Below are 22,500 nucleotides of genomic sequence, written 5' to 3'. Positions count from 1 at the left end.
GAAGGAGCGGACCAATACGCAGCGCGTGGAGTGAACATGATGACTTTATTTATAAAGCAACCACGTAAAACAACAAAAGACGATAGTGAAGTCCTAACGTAACAATACACTGAACTTGGAACAATAACCCACAAAACAAAGGTGAAAACTGACAGTTAAAATATGGCTCCCAATCAGAGATAACGAGCCGACAGCTGACACTCGTTACCTCCGATTGGGAGTCATTGACTACAACATACAACACCTAGAAAAACAACCCACAGACCTGCAAACATAGAAATACACCCGACAGAACTACCAACATAGAAAAACACCCAAATCCCCAACAAAACAACATACACTCTAGCTCACATACAAAAGTCCTAGAGCCAGAGTGTCACAGTACCCCCCCCTAAAGGTGCGCACTCCGGGCGCACCAGCATACGCTCTAGGGGAGGGTCTGGGTGGGCGTCTGTCCACGGTGGTGGCTCTGGCCCCGGTCGTGATCCCCACCCCACCACAGTCACAAACTGCTTAGTAGGCAGTACCGGACTAAGGGGCAGCACCGGACTAAGTGGCAGCACCGGACTAAGTGGCAGCACCGGACTAAGGGGCAGCACCGGACCAAGGGGCAGCACCGGGCTAAGGGGCAGCACCTGACTAAAGGGCAGCACCGGACTGAGGGGCAGATCCTGGCTGGCTGGCTCAGGCGGATCCTGGCTGGACGGCTCTGGCGGATCCTGGCTGGCGGAAGGCTCTGGCTGATCCTGTCTGGCAGAAGGCTCTGGCTGATCCTGTCTGGCAGAAGGCTCTGGCTGATCCTGTCTGGCAGAAGGCTCTGGCTGATCCTGTCTGGCAGAAGGCTCTGGCTGATCCTGTCTGGCAGAAGGCTCTGGCTGATCCTGTCTGGCAGAAGGCTCTGGCTGATCCTGTCTGGCAGAAGGCTCTGGCTGATCCTGTCTGGCAGAAGGCTCTGGCTGATCCTGTCTGGCGGAAGGCTCTGGCTGATCCTGTCTGGCGGAAGGCTCTGGCTGATCCTGTCTGGCGGAAGGCTCTGGCTGATCCTGTCTGGCGGAAGGCTCTGACGGCGTTGGGCAGACGGGCAGTTCAGACGGCGTTGGGCAGACGGACAGTTCAGACGGCGTTGGGCAGACGGACAGTTCAGACGGCGTTGGGCAGACGGACAGTTCAGGCCCCGTTGGGCAGACGGACAGTTCAGGCCCCGTTGGGCAGACGGACAGTTCAGGCCCCGTTGGGCAGACGGCAGACTCTGACCGTCTGAGGCGCATCGTAGGCCTGGTGCGTGGTGCCGGAACAGGAGGTACCGGGCTGAGGACACGCATCTCAGGGCTAGTGCGGAGAGAAGCAACAGGGCTTGCTGGACCCTGGGAACGCACATGACGCCTAGTGCGGGGAGCCGGAACAGGGCATGCTGGACCCTGGGGACTCCCATAACGCCTAGTGCGGGGAGCCGGAACAGGGCATGCTGGACCCTGGGGACTCCCATAACGCCTAGTGCGGAGAGCAGGAACAGGCCGGGCGGGGCTGGCGACGCGCACCGTATCCCTGGTGCGTGGAGTAGGAACAGGCCGGGCTGGGCTGGCGACGCGCACCGTATCCCTGGTGCGAGTGGCCGGAACAGGCCGGGCCGGGCTGGCGAGCGCACCGTATCCCTGGTGCGTGGAGTAGGAACAGGCCGGGCTGGGCTGGCGACGCGCACCGTATCCCTGGTGCGAGTGGCCGGAACAGGCCGGGCCGGGTTGGCGGCGCACCGTATCCCTGGTGCGAGGAGTAGGAACAGGCCGGGCTGGGCTGGCGACGCGCACCGTATCCCTGGTGCGAGTGGCCGGAACAGGCCAGGCCGGGTTGGCGAAGCGCACCGTATCCCTGGTGCGAGGAGTAGGAACAGGCCGGGCTGGGCTGGCGACGCGCACCGTATCCTTAGTGCGAGGACCGGAACAGGCCGTACCGTACGGGGAACACACACTACTGGCTGCACCACGGGACTAGGAACGGGCCGGACCGAACTGGTTACACACCCCAGTACCTCACGCCGTGCCTCAACGCTTTCCCTCCCTGCTTTACCCAGTTGCCCCCTTGACCTGGTAGCCCACTGAATCCGTCCCTTCTCTGCCTCCGTCAGCCCCCTTAACCTGGCAGCCCTCTGACTCTGCCTTGTGGCAGCCTCCTGCTGCTCCGTCGCCCAAGCCATGTGCCCCCCAAAAAAATTTCTTGGGGTTGCCTCTCGTCCTTCCGACGATGATGGCCCTGCTGATGCCGTTGCTCCTCTCGCCGTCGCCTCTCCACCGTCTCGCTCCAAGGACGGCGATCCATCCCATCGAGGATCTCCTCCCAAGTCCAGGACCCTTTTCCTTCCACCAGTTCCTTCCATGTCCAGACCCTTTGTTCCTGGACGCGCTGCTTGGTTCCTTTACGGTGGGTTATTCTGTCACGATCGTCGGAAGGAGCGGACCAATACGCAGCGCGTGGAGTGAACATGATGACTTTATTTATAAAGCAACCACGTAAAACAACAAAAGACGATAGTGAAGTCCTAACGTAACAATACACTGAACTTGGAACAATAACCCACAAAACAAAGGTGAAAACTGACAGTTAAAATATGGCTCCCAATCAGAGATAACGAGCCGACAGCTGACACTCGTTACCTCCGATTGGGAGTCATTGACTACAACATACAACACCTAGAAAAACAACCCACAGACCTGCAAACATAGAAATACACCCGACAGAACTACCAACATAGAAAAACACCCAAATCCCCAACAAAACAACATACACTCTAGCTCACATACAAAAGTCCTAGAGCCAGAGTGTCACAGGTTGGGGTTAGGGTTAATTTTGTGTGTTGACTCAGGGTTAGGGTTAGGGTTATTGTTAGTTATGTGTGTTGACTCAGGTTTAGGGTTAGGGTTAGGGTTATTGTTAGTTATGTGTGTTGACTCAGGTTTAGGGTTAGGGTTAGTTTTGTGTTGACTCAGGGTTAGGGTTAGGGTTAGTTTTGTGTTGACTCAGGGTTAGGGTTAGGGTTGGGTTAGTGTTAGTTATGTGTTGACTCAGGGTTAGGGTTAGGGTTAGTTATGTGTTGACTCAGGGTTAGGGTTAGGGTTAGTTTTGTGTTGACTCAGGGTTAGGGTTAGGGTTAGTTTTAGTTATGTTTTGACTCAGGGTTAGGGTTAGTGTTAGTTATGTGTTGACTCAGGGTTAGGGTTAGGGTTAGTTATGTGTTTACTCAGGGTTAGGGTTAGTGTTAGTTATGTGTTTACTCAGGGTTAGGGTTAGTGTTAGTTATGTGTTGACTCGGGGTTAGGGTTAGGTTTAGTTTTAGTTATGTAATGACTCAGGATTAAGGCTAGGGTTAGTGTTAGTTATGTGTTGAATCATGGTTAGGGTTAGGGTTAGAATTAGTTATGTGTTGACTCAGGGTTAGGGTTAGGGTTAGTTATGTGTTTACTCAGGGTTAGGTTTTTATTTATTTATGGGTTGACTCAGGGCTTTTTCACTTTCTCTTTCCTCTATCATGTCAACCTTTCCCTTTCCTCCCACTCCGGGTTGCGCGCTGGTCCTGTCTACTGACATTCTGTGCAATGAATGGAATCCTCTCGCTCTCTTTCCCCCACCTTGCCCTCTTTCGCGCTCTCTCTCTGTCTCTCTTTCTCTCTCTCTCTCTCCTCCTTTCTAGGCTTGATCTGTGTATCTTGAGGCTTTGTGTGTTTGTGTTTTTGTTTTTGTTTTTGTGTTTGTGTTTTTGTGTGTGTGTATGTGTGTGTGTGTGTGTGTTTGTGTGTGTGTGTGTATGTGTGTGTGTGTGTGTTTGTGTGTGTATGTATGTGTGTGTGTGTGTGTGTGTGTGTGTGTGTGTGTGTGTGTGTGTGTGTGTGTGTGTGTGTGTGTGTGTGTGTGCATAAGTGCCTATTGTGTGAATCCCTTTAATGATGTGTTTCTATCCATTTGGTTCAAACCCATTGACTGGTACATAAATAAAGGCTTTGATCATAAGGTTATTATAATGGTACACTGACTGGTACTTAACCAAATGGTTTGATCAATAGGTTATTATAATGGTACTCTGAATGGCACATAACTAAGGGTTTGGTCGAGAGATAAGAGGTTTGGTCTAGAAACAAGAGGTTTGTTCTAGAAACAAGAGGTATGTTCTAGAGACAAGAGGTTTGTTCTAGAAACAAAGGTTGTTCTAGAGACAAGAGGTTTGTTCTAGAAACAAAGGTTGTTCTAGAGACAAGAGGTTTGTTCTAGAAACAAGAGGTTTGTTCTGGAGACAAGAGGTTTGTTCTAGAAACAAGAGGTTTGTTCTAGAGACAAGAGGTTTGTTCTAGAAACAAGAGGTTTGTTCTAGAGACAAGAGGTTTGTTCTAGAAACAAAGGTTGTTCTAGAGACAAGAGGTTTGTTCTAGAAACAAGAGGTTTGTTCTGGAGACAAGAGGTTTGTTCTAGAAACAAGATGTTTGTTCTAGAGACAAGAGGTTTGTTCTAGAAACAAGAGGTTTGTTCTAGAAACAAGAGGTTTGTTCTGGAGAAAATAGGTTTGTTCTAGATTTACATTTCAGTCATTTAGCAGACGCTCTTATCCAGAGCGACTTACAGGAGCAATTAGGGTTAAGTGCCTTGCACAAGGGCACATCGACAGATTTTTCACCTAGTCGGCTTGGGGATTAGAACTAGCGACCTTTCGGTTACTGGCACAACGCTCTTAACCACTAAGCTACCTGAGAGATAAGAGGTTTGGTCTAGAAACAAGAGGTTTGTTCTAGAAACAAGAGGTATGTTCTAGAGACAAGAGGTTTGTTCTAGAAACAAAGGTTGTTCTAGAGACAAGAGGTTTGTTCTAGAAACAAAGGTTGTTCTAGAGACAAGAGGTTTTTCTAGAAACAAGAGGTTTGTTCTGGAGACAAGAGGTTTGTTCTAGAGACAAGAGGTTTGTTCTAGAAACAAGAGGTTTGTTCTAGAAACAAGAGGTTTGGTCTAGAGACGAGGTTTGTTTTAGAAACAATAGGTTTATATAAATATGAATGCAACATGCAGCGAGTTCAACTATTTTACTGAGTTACAGTTCATGAGGAAATTAGTCAATTTATATGAATTATTTAGGCCCTAGGACCAACATTTTACATGTTGTGTTTATATTTTTGCTTTAAAATCACAACAAAATGTGGAAAAAGTAAAGTGGTGTGAACACTTCATAATATATATATATATAGTGCCTTATGAAGTGTTCACACCCCTTTACTTTTTCCATATTTTGTTGTGATTTTAAAATGGATAAAATGTAGATTTGTCACTGGCGTACAGAAAATAATGTTTTTCGAGATTTTTACAAATTAATAAAAAATGAAAAGCTACCCCCCGTGTAGCTCAGTTGGTAGAGCATGGCGCTTGCAACGCCAGGGTTGTGGGTTTGTTTCCCATGGGGGGCCAGTATGAAAATGTATGCTCTCACTAACTGTAAGTCGCTCCGGATAAAAGTTTCTGCTAAATGACTAAAATGTCAAATGAAATGTCTTCAGTCAATAATTATTCAACCCATTTGTTATTTCAAGCCTAAATAAGTTCAGCAGTAAAAATGTGCTTAAAAGAATTTACATTGATCATTTAGCAGACGCTCTTATCCAGAGCGACTTACAGTTGGTGAGTGCATACATTTTCATACTGGCCCCCCGTGGGAATCAAACCCACAACCCTGGCGTTGCAAGCGCCATGCTCTACCAACTGAGCTACAGGAGGCCTCAGGGATGCATCAACTTCTAAGATTTTTTTGTTGTTGCAATAATAGTGTTTAACATGATTTTTGAACGACTATTTACGCCACACATACAATTATGGGTAAACCAAAAAAACAAGCAGACATTGAATATCCGTTTGAGCGATACAAAATACAAGGAGCTCCACCGAGCTTCACTACCCTCCACTATAAACAATCACACACAAAGACAAGGAAAACCTGGTTCAGTTTGCTTTCCACCAGACACTGTGTGATGAATTCAATTTTCAGCAGGACAATAACCTAAAACACAAGGCCAAATCTACACTGGAGTTGCTTACCAAAAAGACAGTGAATGTTCCTGAGTGGTCGAGTTACAGCTTTCACTTAAATCTACTTGAAAATCTATGGCAAGACCTGAAAATGGTTGTTTAGCAATGATCAACAGCCAATTTGACAGAGCTTGAAGAAATTTGAAAAGAAAAATGGGCAAATATTGCACAATCCAGGTGTGGAAAGCTCTCAGAGACTTACCCAGAAAGACTCACAGCTGTAATCTCTGCCAAAGGGGATTCTAACAAGATAATTCACTCAGAGGTGTGAATACTTATTTAAATGATATATTTCTCTATCTCATTTTCAATAAATTTGAAAACATTTCTAAAAACATGTTTTCACTTTTTCATTATGGGGTATTGTGTGTAGATGGGTGAAATTATTTTTTTTTTAAATACATTTTGAATTCAGGCTGTAACACAACAAACTGTGGAATAAGTCAAGAGGTCTGAATACTTTCTGAAGGCACTGTATATATATCCCTCTCTCTCTCTCTCTCTCTCTCTCTCTCTCTCTCTCTCTCTCTCTCCCTCGCTCTCTCTCTCTCTCTCTCTCTCTCTCTCTCTCTCTCTCTCTCTCTCTCTCTCTCTCTCTCTCTCTCTCTCTCTCTCTCTCTCTCTCTCTCTCTCTCTCTCTCTCTCTCTCTCTCTCTCTCTCTCTCTCTTTCTGACAGTGGGAACATTGTTCAGCACCTCTGGAGGAAATCTGTCCAGCTGTGATGTCTGAGCTGGTAGTGTGGTAGGGATGAGAGATGAGGAAAGAATGTGTGTTGGAGGGGGGGGGCTAATATCTCATCATTGCTTTGTTGGGATGTGATGAGAGGATGTGGGTGATGTACTATAGTTTGCTTCTTGACATTGAGATCAAGACAGAGAGAGATAGAGACAGAGAGAGAGAGAGAGAGAGAGAGAGAGAGAGAGAGAGAGAGAGAGAGAGAGAGAGAGAGAGAGAGAGAGAGAGAGAGAGAGAGAGAGAGAGAGAGAGAGAGAGAGAGAGAGAGAGAGAGAGAGAGAGAGAGAGAGAGAGACAGAGAGTGATATGTAGATAGATAGATAGATAGATAGATAGATAGATAGATAGATAGATAGATAGATAGATAGATAGATAGATAGATAGATAGATAGATTTCTGGATTTTTTTGTTGTTATTCTGTCTCTCACTGACTCTCAATAAACCTACCATTAAAATTATAGACTGATCATGTCTTTGTCAGTGGGCTAACGTACAAAATCAGCAGGGGATCAAATACTTTTTTCCCTCACTGTAAAGACAGTGGTAGCATTAGTTGTTGTTAATGTTACCATTAGTGGTATAGATGTAGCCGTCAATCTGTTGGGGTCACCAACTCAGGAACCACACCAGACACTGTATTATACTAACCAACCCACCACCCCAGCCCCAGTGCTTAATGATCCGTAACACAACACCCTAACCAACCCACCACCCCAGCCCCAGTGCTTAATGATCCGTAACACAACACCCTAACCAACCCACCACCCCAGCCCCAGTGCTTAATGATCCGTAACACAACACCCTAACCCCCACCACCCCAGCCCCAGTGCTTAATGATCCGTAACACAACACCCTAACCAACCCACCACCCCAGCCCCAGTGCTTAATGATCCGTAACACAACACCCTAACCCCCACCACCCCAGCCCCAGTGCTTAATGATCCGTAACACAACACCCTAACCAACCCACCACCCCAGCCCCAGTCCTTAATGATCCGTAACACAACATTTACATTTACATTTACGTCATTTTAGCAGATGCTCTTATCCAGAGCGACTTACACAACCCCCACCACCACAGCCCCATTTTCTCAGTCAGGATGTACTTCATAAAGGGTTTATTCATGTCTTAAAGCCTCAGTATATATCCACTGTTACGTAATTGAAGCCACCGGTAATAGATATATTAGTAGCCTAGATATATTCGATGGGGTCTGTTAGCATGTACCAGAGCAACACATTGTAGTGGGTGGTGTGTGTTACCATATAGGAAAGCCAATTGCTGGTGCATAACCACGGTACTGTAAAGTTTCAAGTTGTAGCATGACATAATGGAGTAACCTTACATACTGTGAATCAACAGTACTGGGGTGTATGCATTAGTCAGATTCCATTGTAAAACGTAGTGCCCTTGTAAGTCGCTCTGGATAAGAGCGTCTGCTAAATGACGTAAATGTAATGTAAATGTAGCTCAGTTGGTAGAGCATGCCGCTTGCAACGCCAGGGTTGTGGGTTCGTTTCCCACAGGGGGGCCAGTATGAAAAATGTATGCACTCAATAACTGTAAGTCGCTCTGGATAAGAGCGTCTGCTAAAACGTAAATCTGTTGCCAAACGGGAAAACGTTTTGCAACAAAAAGGAGCGTTTCTATTGTACAAGTTCAGGTAGGCCCCTCCCTGTTTGTTCCGTTTGCTTCCTTTGGCTTCCTAGAGTAAACGGAAAAGTATTTTTGCAAAAGATGAGCTGAATCAGGCGGAAGCGGTACTCGCTGAACAATGGGCTCAATACTAGTCAGTTTCACCTGCAAAACCAATGAGTCATAATCAGCATCTACTACCTGACATTTCACTAAATTACACTTTAAGCCTCATTCATTGGCTAGCTATTTTCTATCCATTAGTTAGATTATCCTTGTTATCCTATTTTTCATTCATTGGTCAAAGGACAGTGTGCCCTTGTTAGTCTGTAATAATAGTGAATTCTCTATTCAGTGGTTGAGTTGCTCTATGGGGAGATCTTGATGCCTTAATTTCCTTAGTTGACCTCCCTAGCAGGGTCACACACACACACACACACACACACACACACACACACACACACACACACACGCACACACGCACACACGCACACACGCACACACGCACACACGCACACACACAGACACACACAGATACACACGCACACGCACACACACACACACACACACACACACACACACACACACACACACACACACACACACACACACACACACACACACACACACACACACACACACACACACCTAGCAGGGTTCAGGTGGTAATAATTATAGAACTACAGAGAATCACTGAGAGTTACAGCTCATTTATTACAGATGGAGACAGTGGAGGGGGTTTCAGCCATATGTAGACAGTGGAGGGGGTTTCAGCCATATGTAGACAGTGGAGGGGGTTTCAACCATATGTACACAGTGGAGGGGGTTTCAGCCATATGTAGACAGTGGAGGGGGTTTCAGCCATATGTAGACAGTGGAGGGGGTTTCAGCCATATGTCGACAGTGGAGGGGGTTTCAGCCATATGTCGACAGTGGAGGGGGTTTCAGCCATATGTAGACAGTGGAGGGGGTTTCAACCATACGTAGACAGTGGGTAATGACATCCTAGAGGGGGTTTCAGCCATTTGTAGACAGTGGGTTACTGACCCCCTGGAGGGGGTTTCGGCCATACGTAGACAGTGGGATACTGACCCCCTGGAGGGGGTTTCGGCCATACGTAGACAGTGGGATACTGACCCCCTGGAGGGGGTTTCAACCATACGTAGACAGTGGGATACTGACCCCCTGGAGGGGGTTTCAACCATACGTAGACAGTGGGATACTGACCCCCTGGAGGGGGTTTCGGCCATACGTTAGTCATACAGGTCTCTCTTGTAAAAGAGATTTCATCTCAATGACCTGTCTAAATAAAGGTTAAATAAAGGTACTGGTAGTTCATTTATTTATCAATATTATCTACAGTATGTGTACAGTATGTGTATTATTATTATTATTTTAGCGGTCCAAATGGTTCTGTGTTCTAAACCAGCGAGCCAGTCAAATCAGCTACGGCAAGGAGACACACACACACACACACACACACACACACGCACACGCGCACGCGCACGTGCACACGCACACGCACACACACACACACACACACACACACACACACACACACAGACACACACACACACACACACACACACACACACACACACGTAGCACTCACATCTGTAGCCATGAAATGCTTTGAAATGATTTGAAAGGCTGGTCATGAATCACATCAACACCATCATCCCAGACACCCTGGACCCACTCCAATTCGCATATCGCCCCAACAGATCCACAGATGATGCAATCTCTATTTCACGCCACACTGGGATAAAAATAACACCTACGCTGAAATGCTGTTTAAATCAAATCAAATCAAATCAAATGTTATTTGTCGCATGCGCCGAATACAACAGGTGTAGTAGACCTTACAGTGAAATGCTTACTTACAAGCCCTTAACCAACAATGCAGTTTTAAGAAAGAACCCCCAAAGAATCACAAAAAAATACAATTAAAATAATACAAAATAAAAGTAACAGATAATTAAAGAGCAGCAGAATTAACAATAGCGAGGCTATATACAGGGGGTACCGGTACCGAGGCAATGTGCGGTGGCACCGGTTAGTCGAGGTAATTGGGGTAATATGTACATGTAGGTAGAGTTATTAAAGTGACTATGCATAGTTAATAAACAGAGAGTAGCAGCAGCATAAAAGAGGGGTGGGGGGGGGCAATGCAAATAGTCTGGGTAGCCATTTGATTTGACTACAGCTCAGCGTTCAACACCATAGTGCCCACAAAGCTCATCACTAAGCTAAGGACCCTGGGACTGAACACCTCCCTCTGCAGCTGGATCCTGGACTTCCTGACGGACCGCACCAAGGTGGTAAGGGTAGGCAACAAAACATCCACCTCGCTGACCATCAACACGGGGGCCCCTCAGGGGTGTGTGATTAGTCCCCTCCTGTACTCCCTGTTCACCCACGACTGTGTGGCCAGGCACGACTCCAACACCATCATTAAGTTTGCAGACAACACAACGTTAGGCCTGATCACCAACGGCGACGAGACAGCCTATAGGGAGGAGGTCAGAGACCTGGCAGTGTGGTGCCAGGACAACAACCTCTCCCTCAACGTCAGCAAGACAAAGGAGCTGATCGTGGACTACATGAAACGGAGGGCCGAGCACACTCCCATTCACATCGACAAGGCTGTAGTGGAGCGGGTTGAGAGCTTCAAGTTCCTCGGTGTGAACATCACTAAGGATCTATCGTGGTCCAAACACACAAACACAGTTGTGAGGAGTCCACAACAACACCTCTTCCCCCTCAGGAGGCTGAAAAGATTTGGCATGGGCCCTCAGATCCTCAAAGAGTTCTACAGCTGCACCATTGAGAGCATCTTGACTGGTTGCATCACCGCCTGGTATGGCAACTGCTCTGCCTCCGACCGCAAGGCGCTACAGAGGGTACTGCGTACGGCCCAGTACATCACTGGGGTCGAGCTTCCTGCCATCCAGGACCTCTATACCAGGCGGTGTCAGAGGAAGGTCCTAAAAATGGTCAAAGACTCCGGCCATCCCAAGTCATAGACTGTTCTCTCTGCTACCGCACAGCAAACCTGGAACCAACAGGACCCTGAACAGCTTCTACCCCCAAGCCATAAGACTGCTAAATAGTTAGTTAAAATACTTCACTAAATAGCTACCCAGACTACCTGCATTGACCCTTTTTACACGAACTCTTTTGAGTCGTCACGTACGCTGCTGCTACTGTTTACTCTATGTCACTGTATTCCTAGTTATATCTACATATCTACCTCAATTACCTCGTACCCCTGCACATCCACTCAGTATGGGTACCCCTGCACATCCACTCAGTACTGGTACCCCTGCACATCCACTCAGTACTGGTACCCCTGCACATCCACTCAGTACTGGTACCCCTGCACATCCACTCAGTACTGGTACCCATGCACATCCACTCAGTACTGGTACCCCTGCACATCCACTCAGTACTGGTACCCCTGCACATCCACTCAGTACTGGTACCCCTGCACATCCACTCAGTACTGGTACCCCTGCACATCCACTCAGTACTGGTACCCCTGCACATCCACTCAGTACTGGTACCCCTGCACATCCACTCAGTACTGGTACCCCTGCACATCCACTCAGTACTGGTACCCCTGCACATCCACTCAGTACTGGTACCCCTGCACATCCACTCAGTACTGGTACCCCTTGTATATAAATAGTTATCGTTACTCATTGTGGATCTATTATTACTTTTATTATTACGTGTTTTATTTTTCTATTATTTCTCTATTTTCTTTCTCTCTGCGTTGTTGGGAAAGGCCCGTAAGAAATCATTTCACCATTAGTCCACACCAAAGCATGTGACTAATAACATTTCATTGTATTTTATTTGAAACACACACATACACACACACATACACACACACATACACATACACACACACATCTGCTGACAGAGTGTGAAAACCTGTCAATCCGAGGGAGGCAATTTTAGGAGTCAACAGAAACATTTTTGCAAATAATATTACTTAACACAATTGGCAATCACTTGAGTTTATCAGTTCGGACAAAGTTGCTTTCACGCATTGTACTATGAGATTTATTGGTCCATTATCTGCTTAAGCTCCGTAGTCATAGTTTGGAAATCAATCCGATATGGTTTCCAATACTGATCTTATTCTCTGTTTATACCACAACATTGTTGACTACTTGTTTCTGATTGGGCAAGAAGGACAAACAAAGATGATGAACCACATCCCTGGAGAGATTATACACTTCCCAGATCATAATTATTAGCTCATTTGTCCAAGGGAAAATATCCATCAGAAGAATAATTATCTTCTCTATAGTGTCTTGGTTTGTGCAATCAGTCCCATAATTCATGCAAGATGGTTGACATGCTTTGGTCCAAATCCCATTCAGCTCCAATTCAGTTTAAATTGAGAAGTTATTCAGTGTTTCACTTTGTGTTGTCCGCCAATGTTGTCTCTAACAATTATATTATGTTCTACTTTTCTCTTTCTGAAGCTGACACCATAGTGCTGGTAATGATGTTGTTTGAAATTAGCCTGTTGTTTGAGTTCTTCTTCTTCTTCTTCTTCTTCTTCTTCTTCTTCTTCTTCTTCTTCTTCTTCTTCTTCTTCTTCTTCTTCTTCTTCTTCTTCTTCTTCTTCTTCTTCTTCTTCTTCTTCTTCTTCTTCTTCTTCTTCTTCTTCTTCTTCTTCTTCTTCTTCCAAACTCTTTTTTATATTGTATTGATTTGGCCAGTGCAATGATTGGGCCTAACTTAGACATGGACTGCTTCTCTCTGTTATCTTGTCTTGTAGCTAATTGCTGTCTTGTCTTTCTCCAGGGTGGTTTTGTATGAGTGTTGTCCTGGCTACATGAAGCTGGAAGGCATGAAAGGATGCCCTGCAGGTAAGTGTCTACCAGGGGCGGACTGGCCATCTGGCATTTCGGGCAAATGCCAGATGCCAGATGGGCTGGCACCCTCATCCCCAACACACTCCCACTTCCAACCTCCCTCATCCTTCCTCTATAAATCTATAAATCTATAATAACTCTATAACTCTATCATAATGCTATAACTCCATAATAACTCTATAGTGACTATATTAACTCTATAATAACTCTATAGAGACTATAATAACTCTATAATAACTCTATAACTCTATAATAACTCTATAACTCTATAACTCTATATTAACTCTATAATAACTCTATAACTCTATAATAACTCTATAACTCTATAATAACTATATAACTCTATAATAACTATATAACTCTATAATAACTATATAATAACTCTATAATAACTATATAACTCTATAATAACTCTATAACTCTATAATAACTATATAATAACTATATAACTCTATAATAACTATATAACTCTATAATAACTCTATAACTCTATAATAACTCTATAACTCTATAATAACTCTATAACTCTATAATAACTCTATAACTCTATAATAACTCTATAACTCTATAATAACTCTATAACTCTATAATAACTCTATAATAACTCTATAACTCTATAATAACTCTATAACTATATAATAACTCTATAACTCTATAATAACTCTATAATAACTCTATAATAACTCTATAACTCTATAATAACTCTATAATAACTCTATAACTCTATAATAACTCTATAACTCTATAATAACTCTATAATAACTATATTACTCTATATTAACTCTATAATAACTCTATAATAACTCTATAATAACTCTATAGAGACTATATTAACTCAATAACTCTATAATAACTATATAACTCTATAATAACTCTATAACTATATAATAACTCTATAACTCTATAATAACTCTATAACTCTATAATAACTCTATAATAACTCTATAACTCTATATTAACTCTATAATAACTCTATAATAACTCTATAATAACTCTGTAGAGACTATATTAACTCAATAACTCTATAATAACTCTATAACTCTATAATAACTCTATAATAACTCTATAACTCTATAATAACTATATAACTCTATAATAACTCTATAATAACTCTATAACTATATCATAACTCTATAACTATATAATAACTCTATAACTCTATAATAACTCTATAATAACTCTATAATAACTCTATAGAGACTATATTAACTCTATAGCGACTATATTAACTCTATAACTCTATAACTATATAGCGACTGTAATAACTCATATTCTTACCTAGAACCATTGTGATACATTATCTTCCCTCTGCTCTCCCATTTAACAAATACATCTAAAGATAGGAAGACAATATTGTTGACAGTGAGCCTCTGCCATCCACAGTGGCTCACAAAGACAATATAATACACGTCACGTTGGGCCTGGTGAAGGTGAGGACGTCCCAGGACCTATAACCATAGCAGCCTAAGCACTATCTTCCCTCTCCCCTCCCTCCCATGTAGTGGCTCCTATAGACAATGTGTATGGCACATTGGGCCAGGTGAAGGCTAGTACCACCCAGGAGTATTCTGACCTCTCTAAGCTGAGGGAGGAGATCGAGGGGAAGGGATCATTCACCATGTTCACCCCTAGCAACGAAGCCTGGGACCTGCTGGACCCTGTAAGTAGAAGTAACTGCAGTGAGTCAGTCAATCAGTCAGTCGGTAGTTTGTAGTTTGTACATTTGTTTTTTTTTCCGTTAGTTCGTTCATTCGTTCCTCCGTTCGTTAATTAGTATGTTTCAGATGAAGATGTTCAGACAGTCTCTCCAACTCTCTGCTGTTCCCCCTATCTCCAGGAGGTGCGTGGTACCTTGGTGAGCAACGTCAACATCCAGCTCTACAACACCCTGCACTATCACATGGTCAACCGACGCATGCTAACCAAAGACCTGAAGAACGACATGTCCATCACCTCCATGAACAACAACATGGGACTCTACATCAACCATTACTCCAATGGGGTACGTAGTCAACCCCCCTAGCTCAAATTAAATCAAAATCAAATCAAATCAGATTTTTATTTGTCACATGCTTTGTAAACAACAGGCGTGGACTGACAGTGAAATGATTACTTACCAATGATGCAGAGGGAAAGAATATAGAGAAATAATAGGAAACTAAAACACATAATAATAAAAGTAATAATAGATACACAATGAGTAACGATAACTTGGCTATATACACGGGGTACCAGTACCGAGTCGATGTGCAGGGGAACGAGGTAATTGCAGTAGATATCTACATATAACTAGGAATAAAGTGATTAGGCAACAGGATAGATAATAAACAGTAACGGCAGCTAGCCCCTACCCCTACACTGTAAAAATGTATTGTTGTTTTGAACCCCCTAAAATCAATTAAATCGAATTAGCATAATAACAAAATCCCTATAAAAAATCTGTCAGTTTAAAGTAATTTACTGGTAGCCAGTTACCTGTATGGGGAAAAAAAAGGTACTGTAAAAAAAAAAAGGAACTTTACGGTAACAAATACTTTTACTGTAATTTTTGGTACCGTTCTTTTACGGCAATCTACAGGTAACTGAACTGCTAAAAATGTCCTGTAATTTTATGGTACACTACCGGCTGCTGGTTGGCTTGAAAATACGGTAAATATACAATACGTTACTGTGTTTTTAGTGCTAAATTAAGGTGTTTTTGTTGTATGCTGCTGAATTAAGCATAAAAAAAAAAAAACTGAAACTGCTTTTTTTCTGCTTTCATTTTAATGGGGGTGTCATTCTGACTGTTATAAAATCACACATCTCAATATACTGCACTAACATGCCTAGGATATTACAACACATTACCAGACGCTCTTATCCAGAGTGACTTATATGAGCAATTAGGGTTAAGTGCCTTGCTCAAGGGCACATCGACAGATTTTTCACCGAGTCAGCTCAGGGATTAGAACCAGCGACCTTTCGGTTACTGACACAATGCTCTTAACCACTAAGCTACCTGCCGCCACACATTACAATAATTTTATTTCACCTTTATTTAACCAGGTAAGCCAGTTGAGAACAAGTTCTCATTTACAACTGCGACCTGGCCAAGATAAAGCAAAGCAGTGCGATAAAAACAACAACACAGAGTTACATATGGGGTAAACAAAACATAAAGTCAAAAATACAACAGAAAGTATATATACAGTGTGTGCGAATGTTGTAATTTATGGAGGTAAGGCAATAAATAGGCCATAGTGCAAAATAGTTACAATTTCGTATTAACACTGGAAAGATAGATGTGCAAAAGATGATGTGCAAATAGAGATACTGGGGTGCAAATTAGCAAAATAAATAACAATATGGGGATTTGGTAGTTGGGTGGGCTAATTTCAGAATGGCTGTTTACAGGTGCAGTGATTGGTAAACTGCTCTGACAACTGACGCTTAAAGTTAGTGAGGGAGATAAGAGTCTCCAGCTTCAGAGATTTTTGCAGTTTGTTCCAGTCATTGGCAGCAGAGAACTGGAAGGAATGGCGGCCAAAGGAGGTGTTGGCTTTGGGGGGATGACCAGTGAGATATACCTGCTGGAGCGCAGACTACGGGTGGGTGTTGCTATGGTGATCAGTGAGCTTAGATAAAACAGGGATTTGCCTAGCAGTGATTTATAGATGACCTGGAGCCAGTGGGTTTGGCAACGAATATGTAGTGAGGGCCAGCCAACGAGAGCGTACAGGTCACAATGGTGGGTAGTATATGGGGCTTTGGGTGAAAAAACGGATGGCACTGTGATAGACTACATCCAATTTGCTGAGTAGAGTGTTGGAGGCTATTTTGTAAATGACATCGCGGAAGTCAAGGATCGGTAGGATAGTCAGTTTTACGAGGGCATGTTTGGCAGCATGAGTGAAGGAGGCTTTGTTGCGAAATAAGAAGCCGATTCTAGATATAACTTTTGATTGGAAATGCTTAATGTGAGTCTGGAAGGAGAGTTTACAGTCTAACCAGACACCTAGGTATTTGTAGTTGTCCACATACTCTAGGTCAGACCCGCCCAGAGTAGTGATTCTAGTCGGGTGGGCGGGTGCAAGCAGCGTTCGGTTGAAGAGCATGCATTTAGTTTAACTAGTGTTTAAGAGCAGTTGGAGGCTACGGAAGGAGCCGTTGAAGCTCGTTTGGAGGTTTGTGGATCCGAGCGTCACCAGCAGCAAGAGCGACATCATTGATATACACAGAGAATAGAGTCGGCCCGAGAATTGAACCCTGTGGCACCCCCATAGAGATGGGATCATAACACACATCATCAATACAGGCACATACAGTGTCACGGCATCATAATTAATATTTTTCTGCATATGTCTTGAGTTGTATCCTCCTGACAAGTGGTTCTTTTTTTAAAGAAACTCAATTTTCTTCTCTGCTGAAATCCAGGTAAAAGATTGAAAGGAATGTGAGTCTTGTTCAGTCCTCTTTGCCTGGTCCAGTCAGTCAGCCCCCTTTGCAAAATACCGCTGGCAGATCTTTTTATAAATAATTATAATAAAATGTGGGCTTAAAAATGAAGTTTAGTAATTCATTTAACATTAAAGTCATTCAGCAGACGCTCTTATCCAGAGCAACTTACAGTTAGTGAGTGCATACATTTTTCATACTGGCCCCCCTGTGGGAAACGAACCCACAACCCTGGCGTTGCAAGCGCCAAAGAGGACATGCTCTACCAACTGAGCTACAGGGGACCCTGTAGATTTTTTTTTTTTTTAAACAGGACAAATCTGAGGGGGCACATTCCCTTGGGCACCCTATGGGAATGACGCCTCTGTATGTTGTTGACCCCTAGCTAGCTCTCACCCCTTGACTCTTGGCCTAGTTGTATTTATTCTGAAGTCGACCCCTAGGCCTAGCAGACCACAGGAATGTTTATTTCACCTCACATGAATCACTTTATATCATTGTTATTTTTAGATGATGAATGATTCAATTAATCATGCCAATTAACCAATCACCTCTCTTCCTCTGCAGATCGTCACAGTGAACTGTGCCAGGATTATCCATGGCAACCAGGTGGCAACCAATGGGGTGGTCCATGTCATCGACCGTGTCATCACCCCTGTGGGCAACACCATCCAGAATGTCCTGGAGGTCAATGAAGACCTCTCCTCCTTCAGCGTACGTGCCTGACTGTAATCTGACCTCTCCTCCTTCGGCATGCATACCTAATATTACTGTTTTTAAAATGTATAACTGCCTTAATTTTGCTGGACCCCAGGAAGAGTAGCTGCTGCGTTGGCAGCAGCTAATGGGAATCCATAATAATTGCAAATACAAATATGACAGTGGCTAGTATTAATCTGACCAGAGGTTTTCTCCTTCACTATCTCTTCACAAAATTTCAGAATTGGGCTTCCTGTGTAAACGCAGCCAGAGGGTCTCAGATGGGATGGGGAAACTGTTGTAGGAGTAGTATTAGTAGTGGTGATAGTATTAGACGTGGTGCAGCAGTAAGCCTCCTGTCCTCTCCCGCAGGCTGTTGCCTTGGCCTCAGGTGTGATGGAGAAGATGGGCCAGCCAGGTCACTTCACCCTGTTTGCTCCCACCAACGAGGCTATGGAGGACCTCGAGGCCAGCTTCCTGGAACGCATCATGGGAGACAAGGCTGTCATCGCAGGTAGCCAATCAGAGTACCAATAACCACTCACCTCTGGCCAGGTTACCAATAACCAATCACCTATGGCCAGATTAACAAAAAAAACAATCACTTCTGGCCAGGTTAAGTAGCCAATCACCTATGGCTAGGTTACCAGTAACCAATCACCTATGGCCAGGTTACCTGTAACCAATGATGATGAATGATTTATTTCCCAAAATTCCCAGATTTAAAAAAAATTATACTGGTTGAGGGATTTTCCAAAACAATAACCAATCAACACTTTGCAGGATTTTTTTTGCATTTCAGTCTTTTATGGCGAGATCACTTGTAAGAATGTAAATATATTTTTATATGATAAAAATAAACTGAACATTGAACCTTGATAAACAATGAACCAATGACCTATGGCCAACACTGTAAACCCCAATGTGCTGTCACTACCCAAAACTTTTGAGGAAACCCGTTGCACTTAATATATCTGTGTACAGTTATTTAAAGTGATTTTGTAGTCATTACTGAAACCAATAGAGTCACTGTGACCATGTAGGGGGTATAGATTTGAGTTGTAATAGCTTGAAAATGTTGAGTAATGCCCTCACTAAGTCATGCCTCCAATATAATTCCCCAGTGTGCCTTGCCTTTTTGAGTGAATTGTAGAGTTACCGCCCATGCCTGTAGTTGTCAGTGACAAAGACATGTTTGTTGAATTTGTTTGTTTTCAGTCATGTTGCATTCACCAAGTTCCTAGGTGAATGTTATCATCATTATTAAACTCTTTATGACAATACATTACATATCTCATAAGCTTTACCCTAACTCAGTGGCCTGAAACTCGTGGTTTACAGGCCGCATCAGGCCTGCAAGTAGGGTTACTTTCCCAAAATTCCCAGATTAAAAATAAAAATCCTGGTTGAGGGATTTTCCAAAAAGGATTTCTGGAAAACCTGGGAAATGTACCAAATTTTACCCGCAAGTTACATCATTTGTCATTCTCATTGGAATCCAGCCAGAGTTAGGCTATCCAACTGTTTAATCACCCACAATCCTGCATTCACAGTGACTGCTAGGTTTAGGAGGAGAATACAGTAATGGGTTCCAAAAATCCAACTAAATGATTGGATTAGTTTTGAAAAATGTATGTTATTTATCTTTGTGTAGCATAAGATTAATCAATCAATCAATCAATGTACATGCAAAAACACAGATATTAAAACCCCAAAAAAGTATTGACCTGAAGTAGAACATGATGGGAAAAAGTTCATTTGTTATCATAACTTTTTTTTTTTATAGTTGACGTGACTTTTCATTTAGTTTTGAGTCAGTACCAGGTAAACATTTGAAGTAATAAATGAATTTTCATTGACTTTGAGTTCAACTTACTTGAAGTATTTGAGTTAAAAAATGCCTCTGGGTTTACAGTGAAGTAAACTGACCAATCTCATTAGATATTTATCCCCACCCCAAGAGCCGCATGGCCCTCCAGGACCGCAGCGCTCGCTGGTTTTCAGTCTTGCATTGTAATACTGATGAACTACTGCCCCTACACCACCCAAGGTCAGGCAGACATAAGGCAGACGGAAGGGCAGGAAAGAAACCTCCCGAGGTGTTCATGTAGTCAGTTTTCAATCAGCCGCTTCCTCAAGGCCTGGGTCAGCACAGTCTGTTCACTGATGTAAAGTTAGAGTCTGTGTGGTATGTACATCACACACACGGGATCCCCAAAGACACACACAGGATCCCCAAAGACACACACAGGATCCCCAAAGACACACACAGGATCCCCAAAGACACACACAGGATCCTCAAAGACACACACAGGATCCCCAAAGACACACACAGGATCCCCAAAGATACACACAGGATCCCCAAAGACACACACAGGATCCCCAAAGACACACACAGGATCCCCAAAGACACACACAGGATCCCCAAACAAAGACACACACGGGATCCCCAAAGACACACACGGGATCCCCAAAGACACACACAGGATCCCCAAAGACACACACGGGATCCCCAAAGACACACACAGGATCCCCAAAGACACACACAGGATCCCCAAAGACACACACAGGATCCCCAAAGAGACACACAGGATCCCCAAAGACACACACGGGATCCCCAAAGACACAGACAGGATCCCCAAAGACACACACAGGATCCCCAAAGACACACACAGGATCCCCAAAGACACACACGGGATCCCCAAAGACACACACAGGATCCCCAAAGACACACACAGGATCCCCAAAGACACACACAGGATCCCCAAAGACACACACAGGATCCCCAAAGACACACACGGGATCCCCAAAGACACACACAGGATCCCCAAAGACACACACAGGATCGCCAAAGACACACACAGGATCCCCAAAGACACACACAGGATCCCCAAAGACACACACGGGATCCCCAAAGACACACACAGGATCCCCAAAGACACACACAGGATCCCCAAAGACACACACAGGATCCCCAAAGACACACACAGGATCCCCAAAGACACACACAGGACCCCCAAAGACACACACAGGATCCCCAAAGACACACACAGGATCCCCAAAGACACACACAGGATCCCCAAAGACACACACAGGATCCCCAAAGACACACACAGGATCCCCAAAGACACACACGGGATCCCCAAAGACACACACGGGATCCCCAAAGACACACACAGGATCGCCAAAGACACACACAGGATCCCCAAAGACACACACAGGATCCCCAAAGACACACACGGGATCCCCAAAGACACACACAGGATCCCCAAAGACACACACAGGATCCCCAAAGACACACACAGGATCCCCAAAGACACACACAGGATCCCCAAAGACACACACAGGATCCCCAAAGACACACACAGGATCCCCAAAGACACACACAGGACCCCCAAAGACACACACAGGATCCCCAAAGACACACACAGTATCCCCAAAGACACACACAGGATCCCCAAAGACACAGACAGGATCCCCAAAGACACACACAGGATCCCCAAAGACACACACGGGATCCCCAAAGACACACACAGGATCCCCAAAGACACACACATAGGATCCCCAATGACACACACATGATCCCCAAAGACACACACAGGATCCCCAAAGACACACTCAGGATCCCCAAAGACACACACAGGATCCCCAAAGACACACACAGGATCCCCAAACAAAGACACACACGGGATCCCCAAAGACACACACAGGATCCCCAAAGACACACACAGGATCCCCAAAGACACACACGGGATCCCCAAAGACACACACGGGATCCCCAAAGACACACACAGGATCCCCAAAGACACACACATAGGATCCCCAAAGACACACACAGGATCCCCAAAGACACACACAGGATCCCCAAAGACACACACAGGATCCCCAAAGACACACACAGGATCCCCAAAGACACACACAGGATCCCCAAAGACACACACAGGATCCCCAAAGACACACACAGGATCCCCAAAGACACACACAGGATCCCCAAAGACACACACAGGATCCTCAAAGACACACATAGGAGCACACACAGGAGCACA

General features: G+C 44.3%; 1 protein-coding gene across 1 annotated transcript in view; it reads left to right on the top strand.

The window, feature by feature from the left end:
• LOC121542054 (periostin) overlaps positions 1-22,500 on the top strand; it is a 74,675-nt gene that overhangs the window by 4,342 nt on the left and 47,833 nt on the right. Inside the window, exons 3-7 of the mRNA XM_045208241.1 lie at positions 13,248-13,312; positions 14,821-14,978; positions 15,156-15,320; positions 18,323-18,469; positions 18,827-18,968. Coding sequence (XP_045064176.1) covers positions 13,248-13,312; positions 14,821-14,978; positions 15,156-15,320; positions 18,323-18,469; positions 18,827-18,968 — 677 coding nt within the window. The remainder of the gene's footprint in view (positions 1-13,247; positions 13,313-14,820; positions 14,979-15,155; positions 15,321-18,322; positions 18,470-18,826; positions 18,969-22,500) is intronic.

The sequence above is a fragment of the Coregonus clupeaformis genome, chromosome 27, assembly GCF_020615455.1.
Source record: "Coregonus clupeaformis isolate EN_2021a chromosome 27, ASM2061545v1, whole genome shotgun sequence".
NCBI lineage: Eukaryota > Metazoa > Chordata > Actinopteri > Salmoniformes > Salmonidae > Coregonus > Coregonus clupeaformis.
Note: the sequence above shows the minus strand (reverse complement) of the source record. Positions and strands in the feature narration are given on the sequence as shown.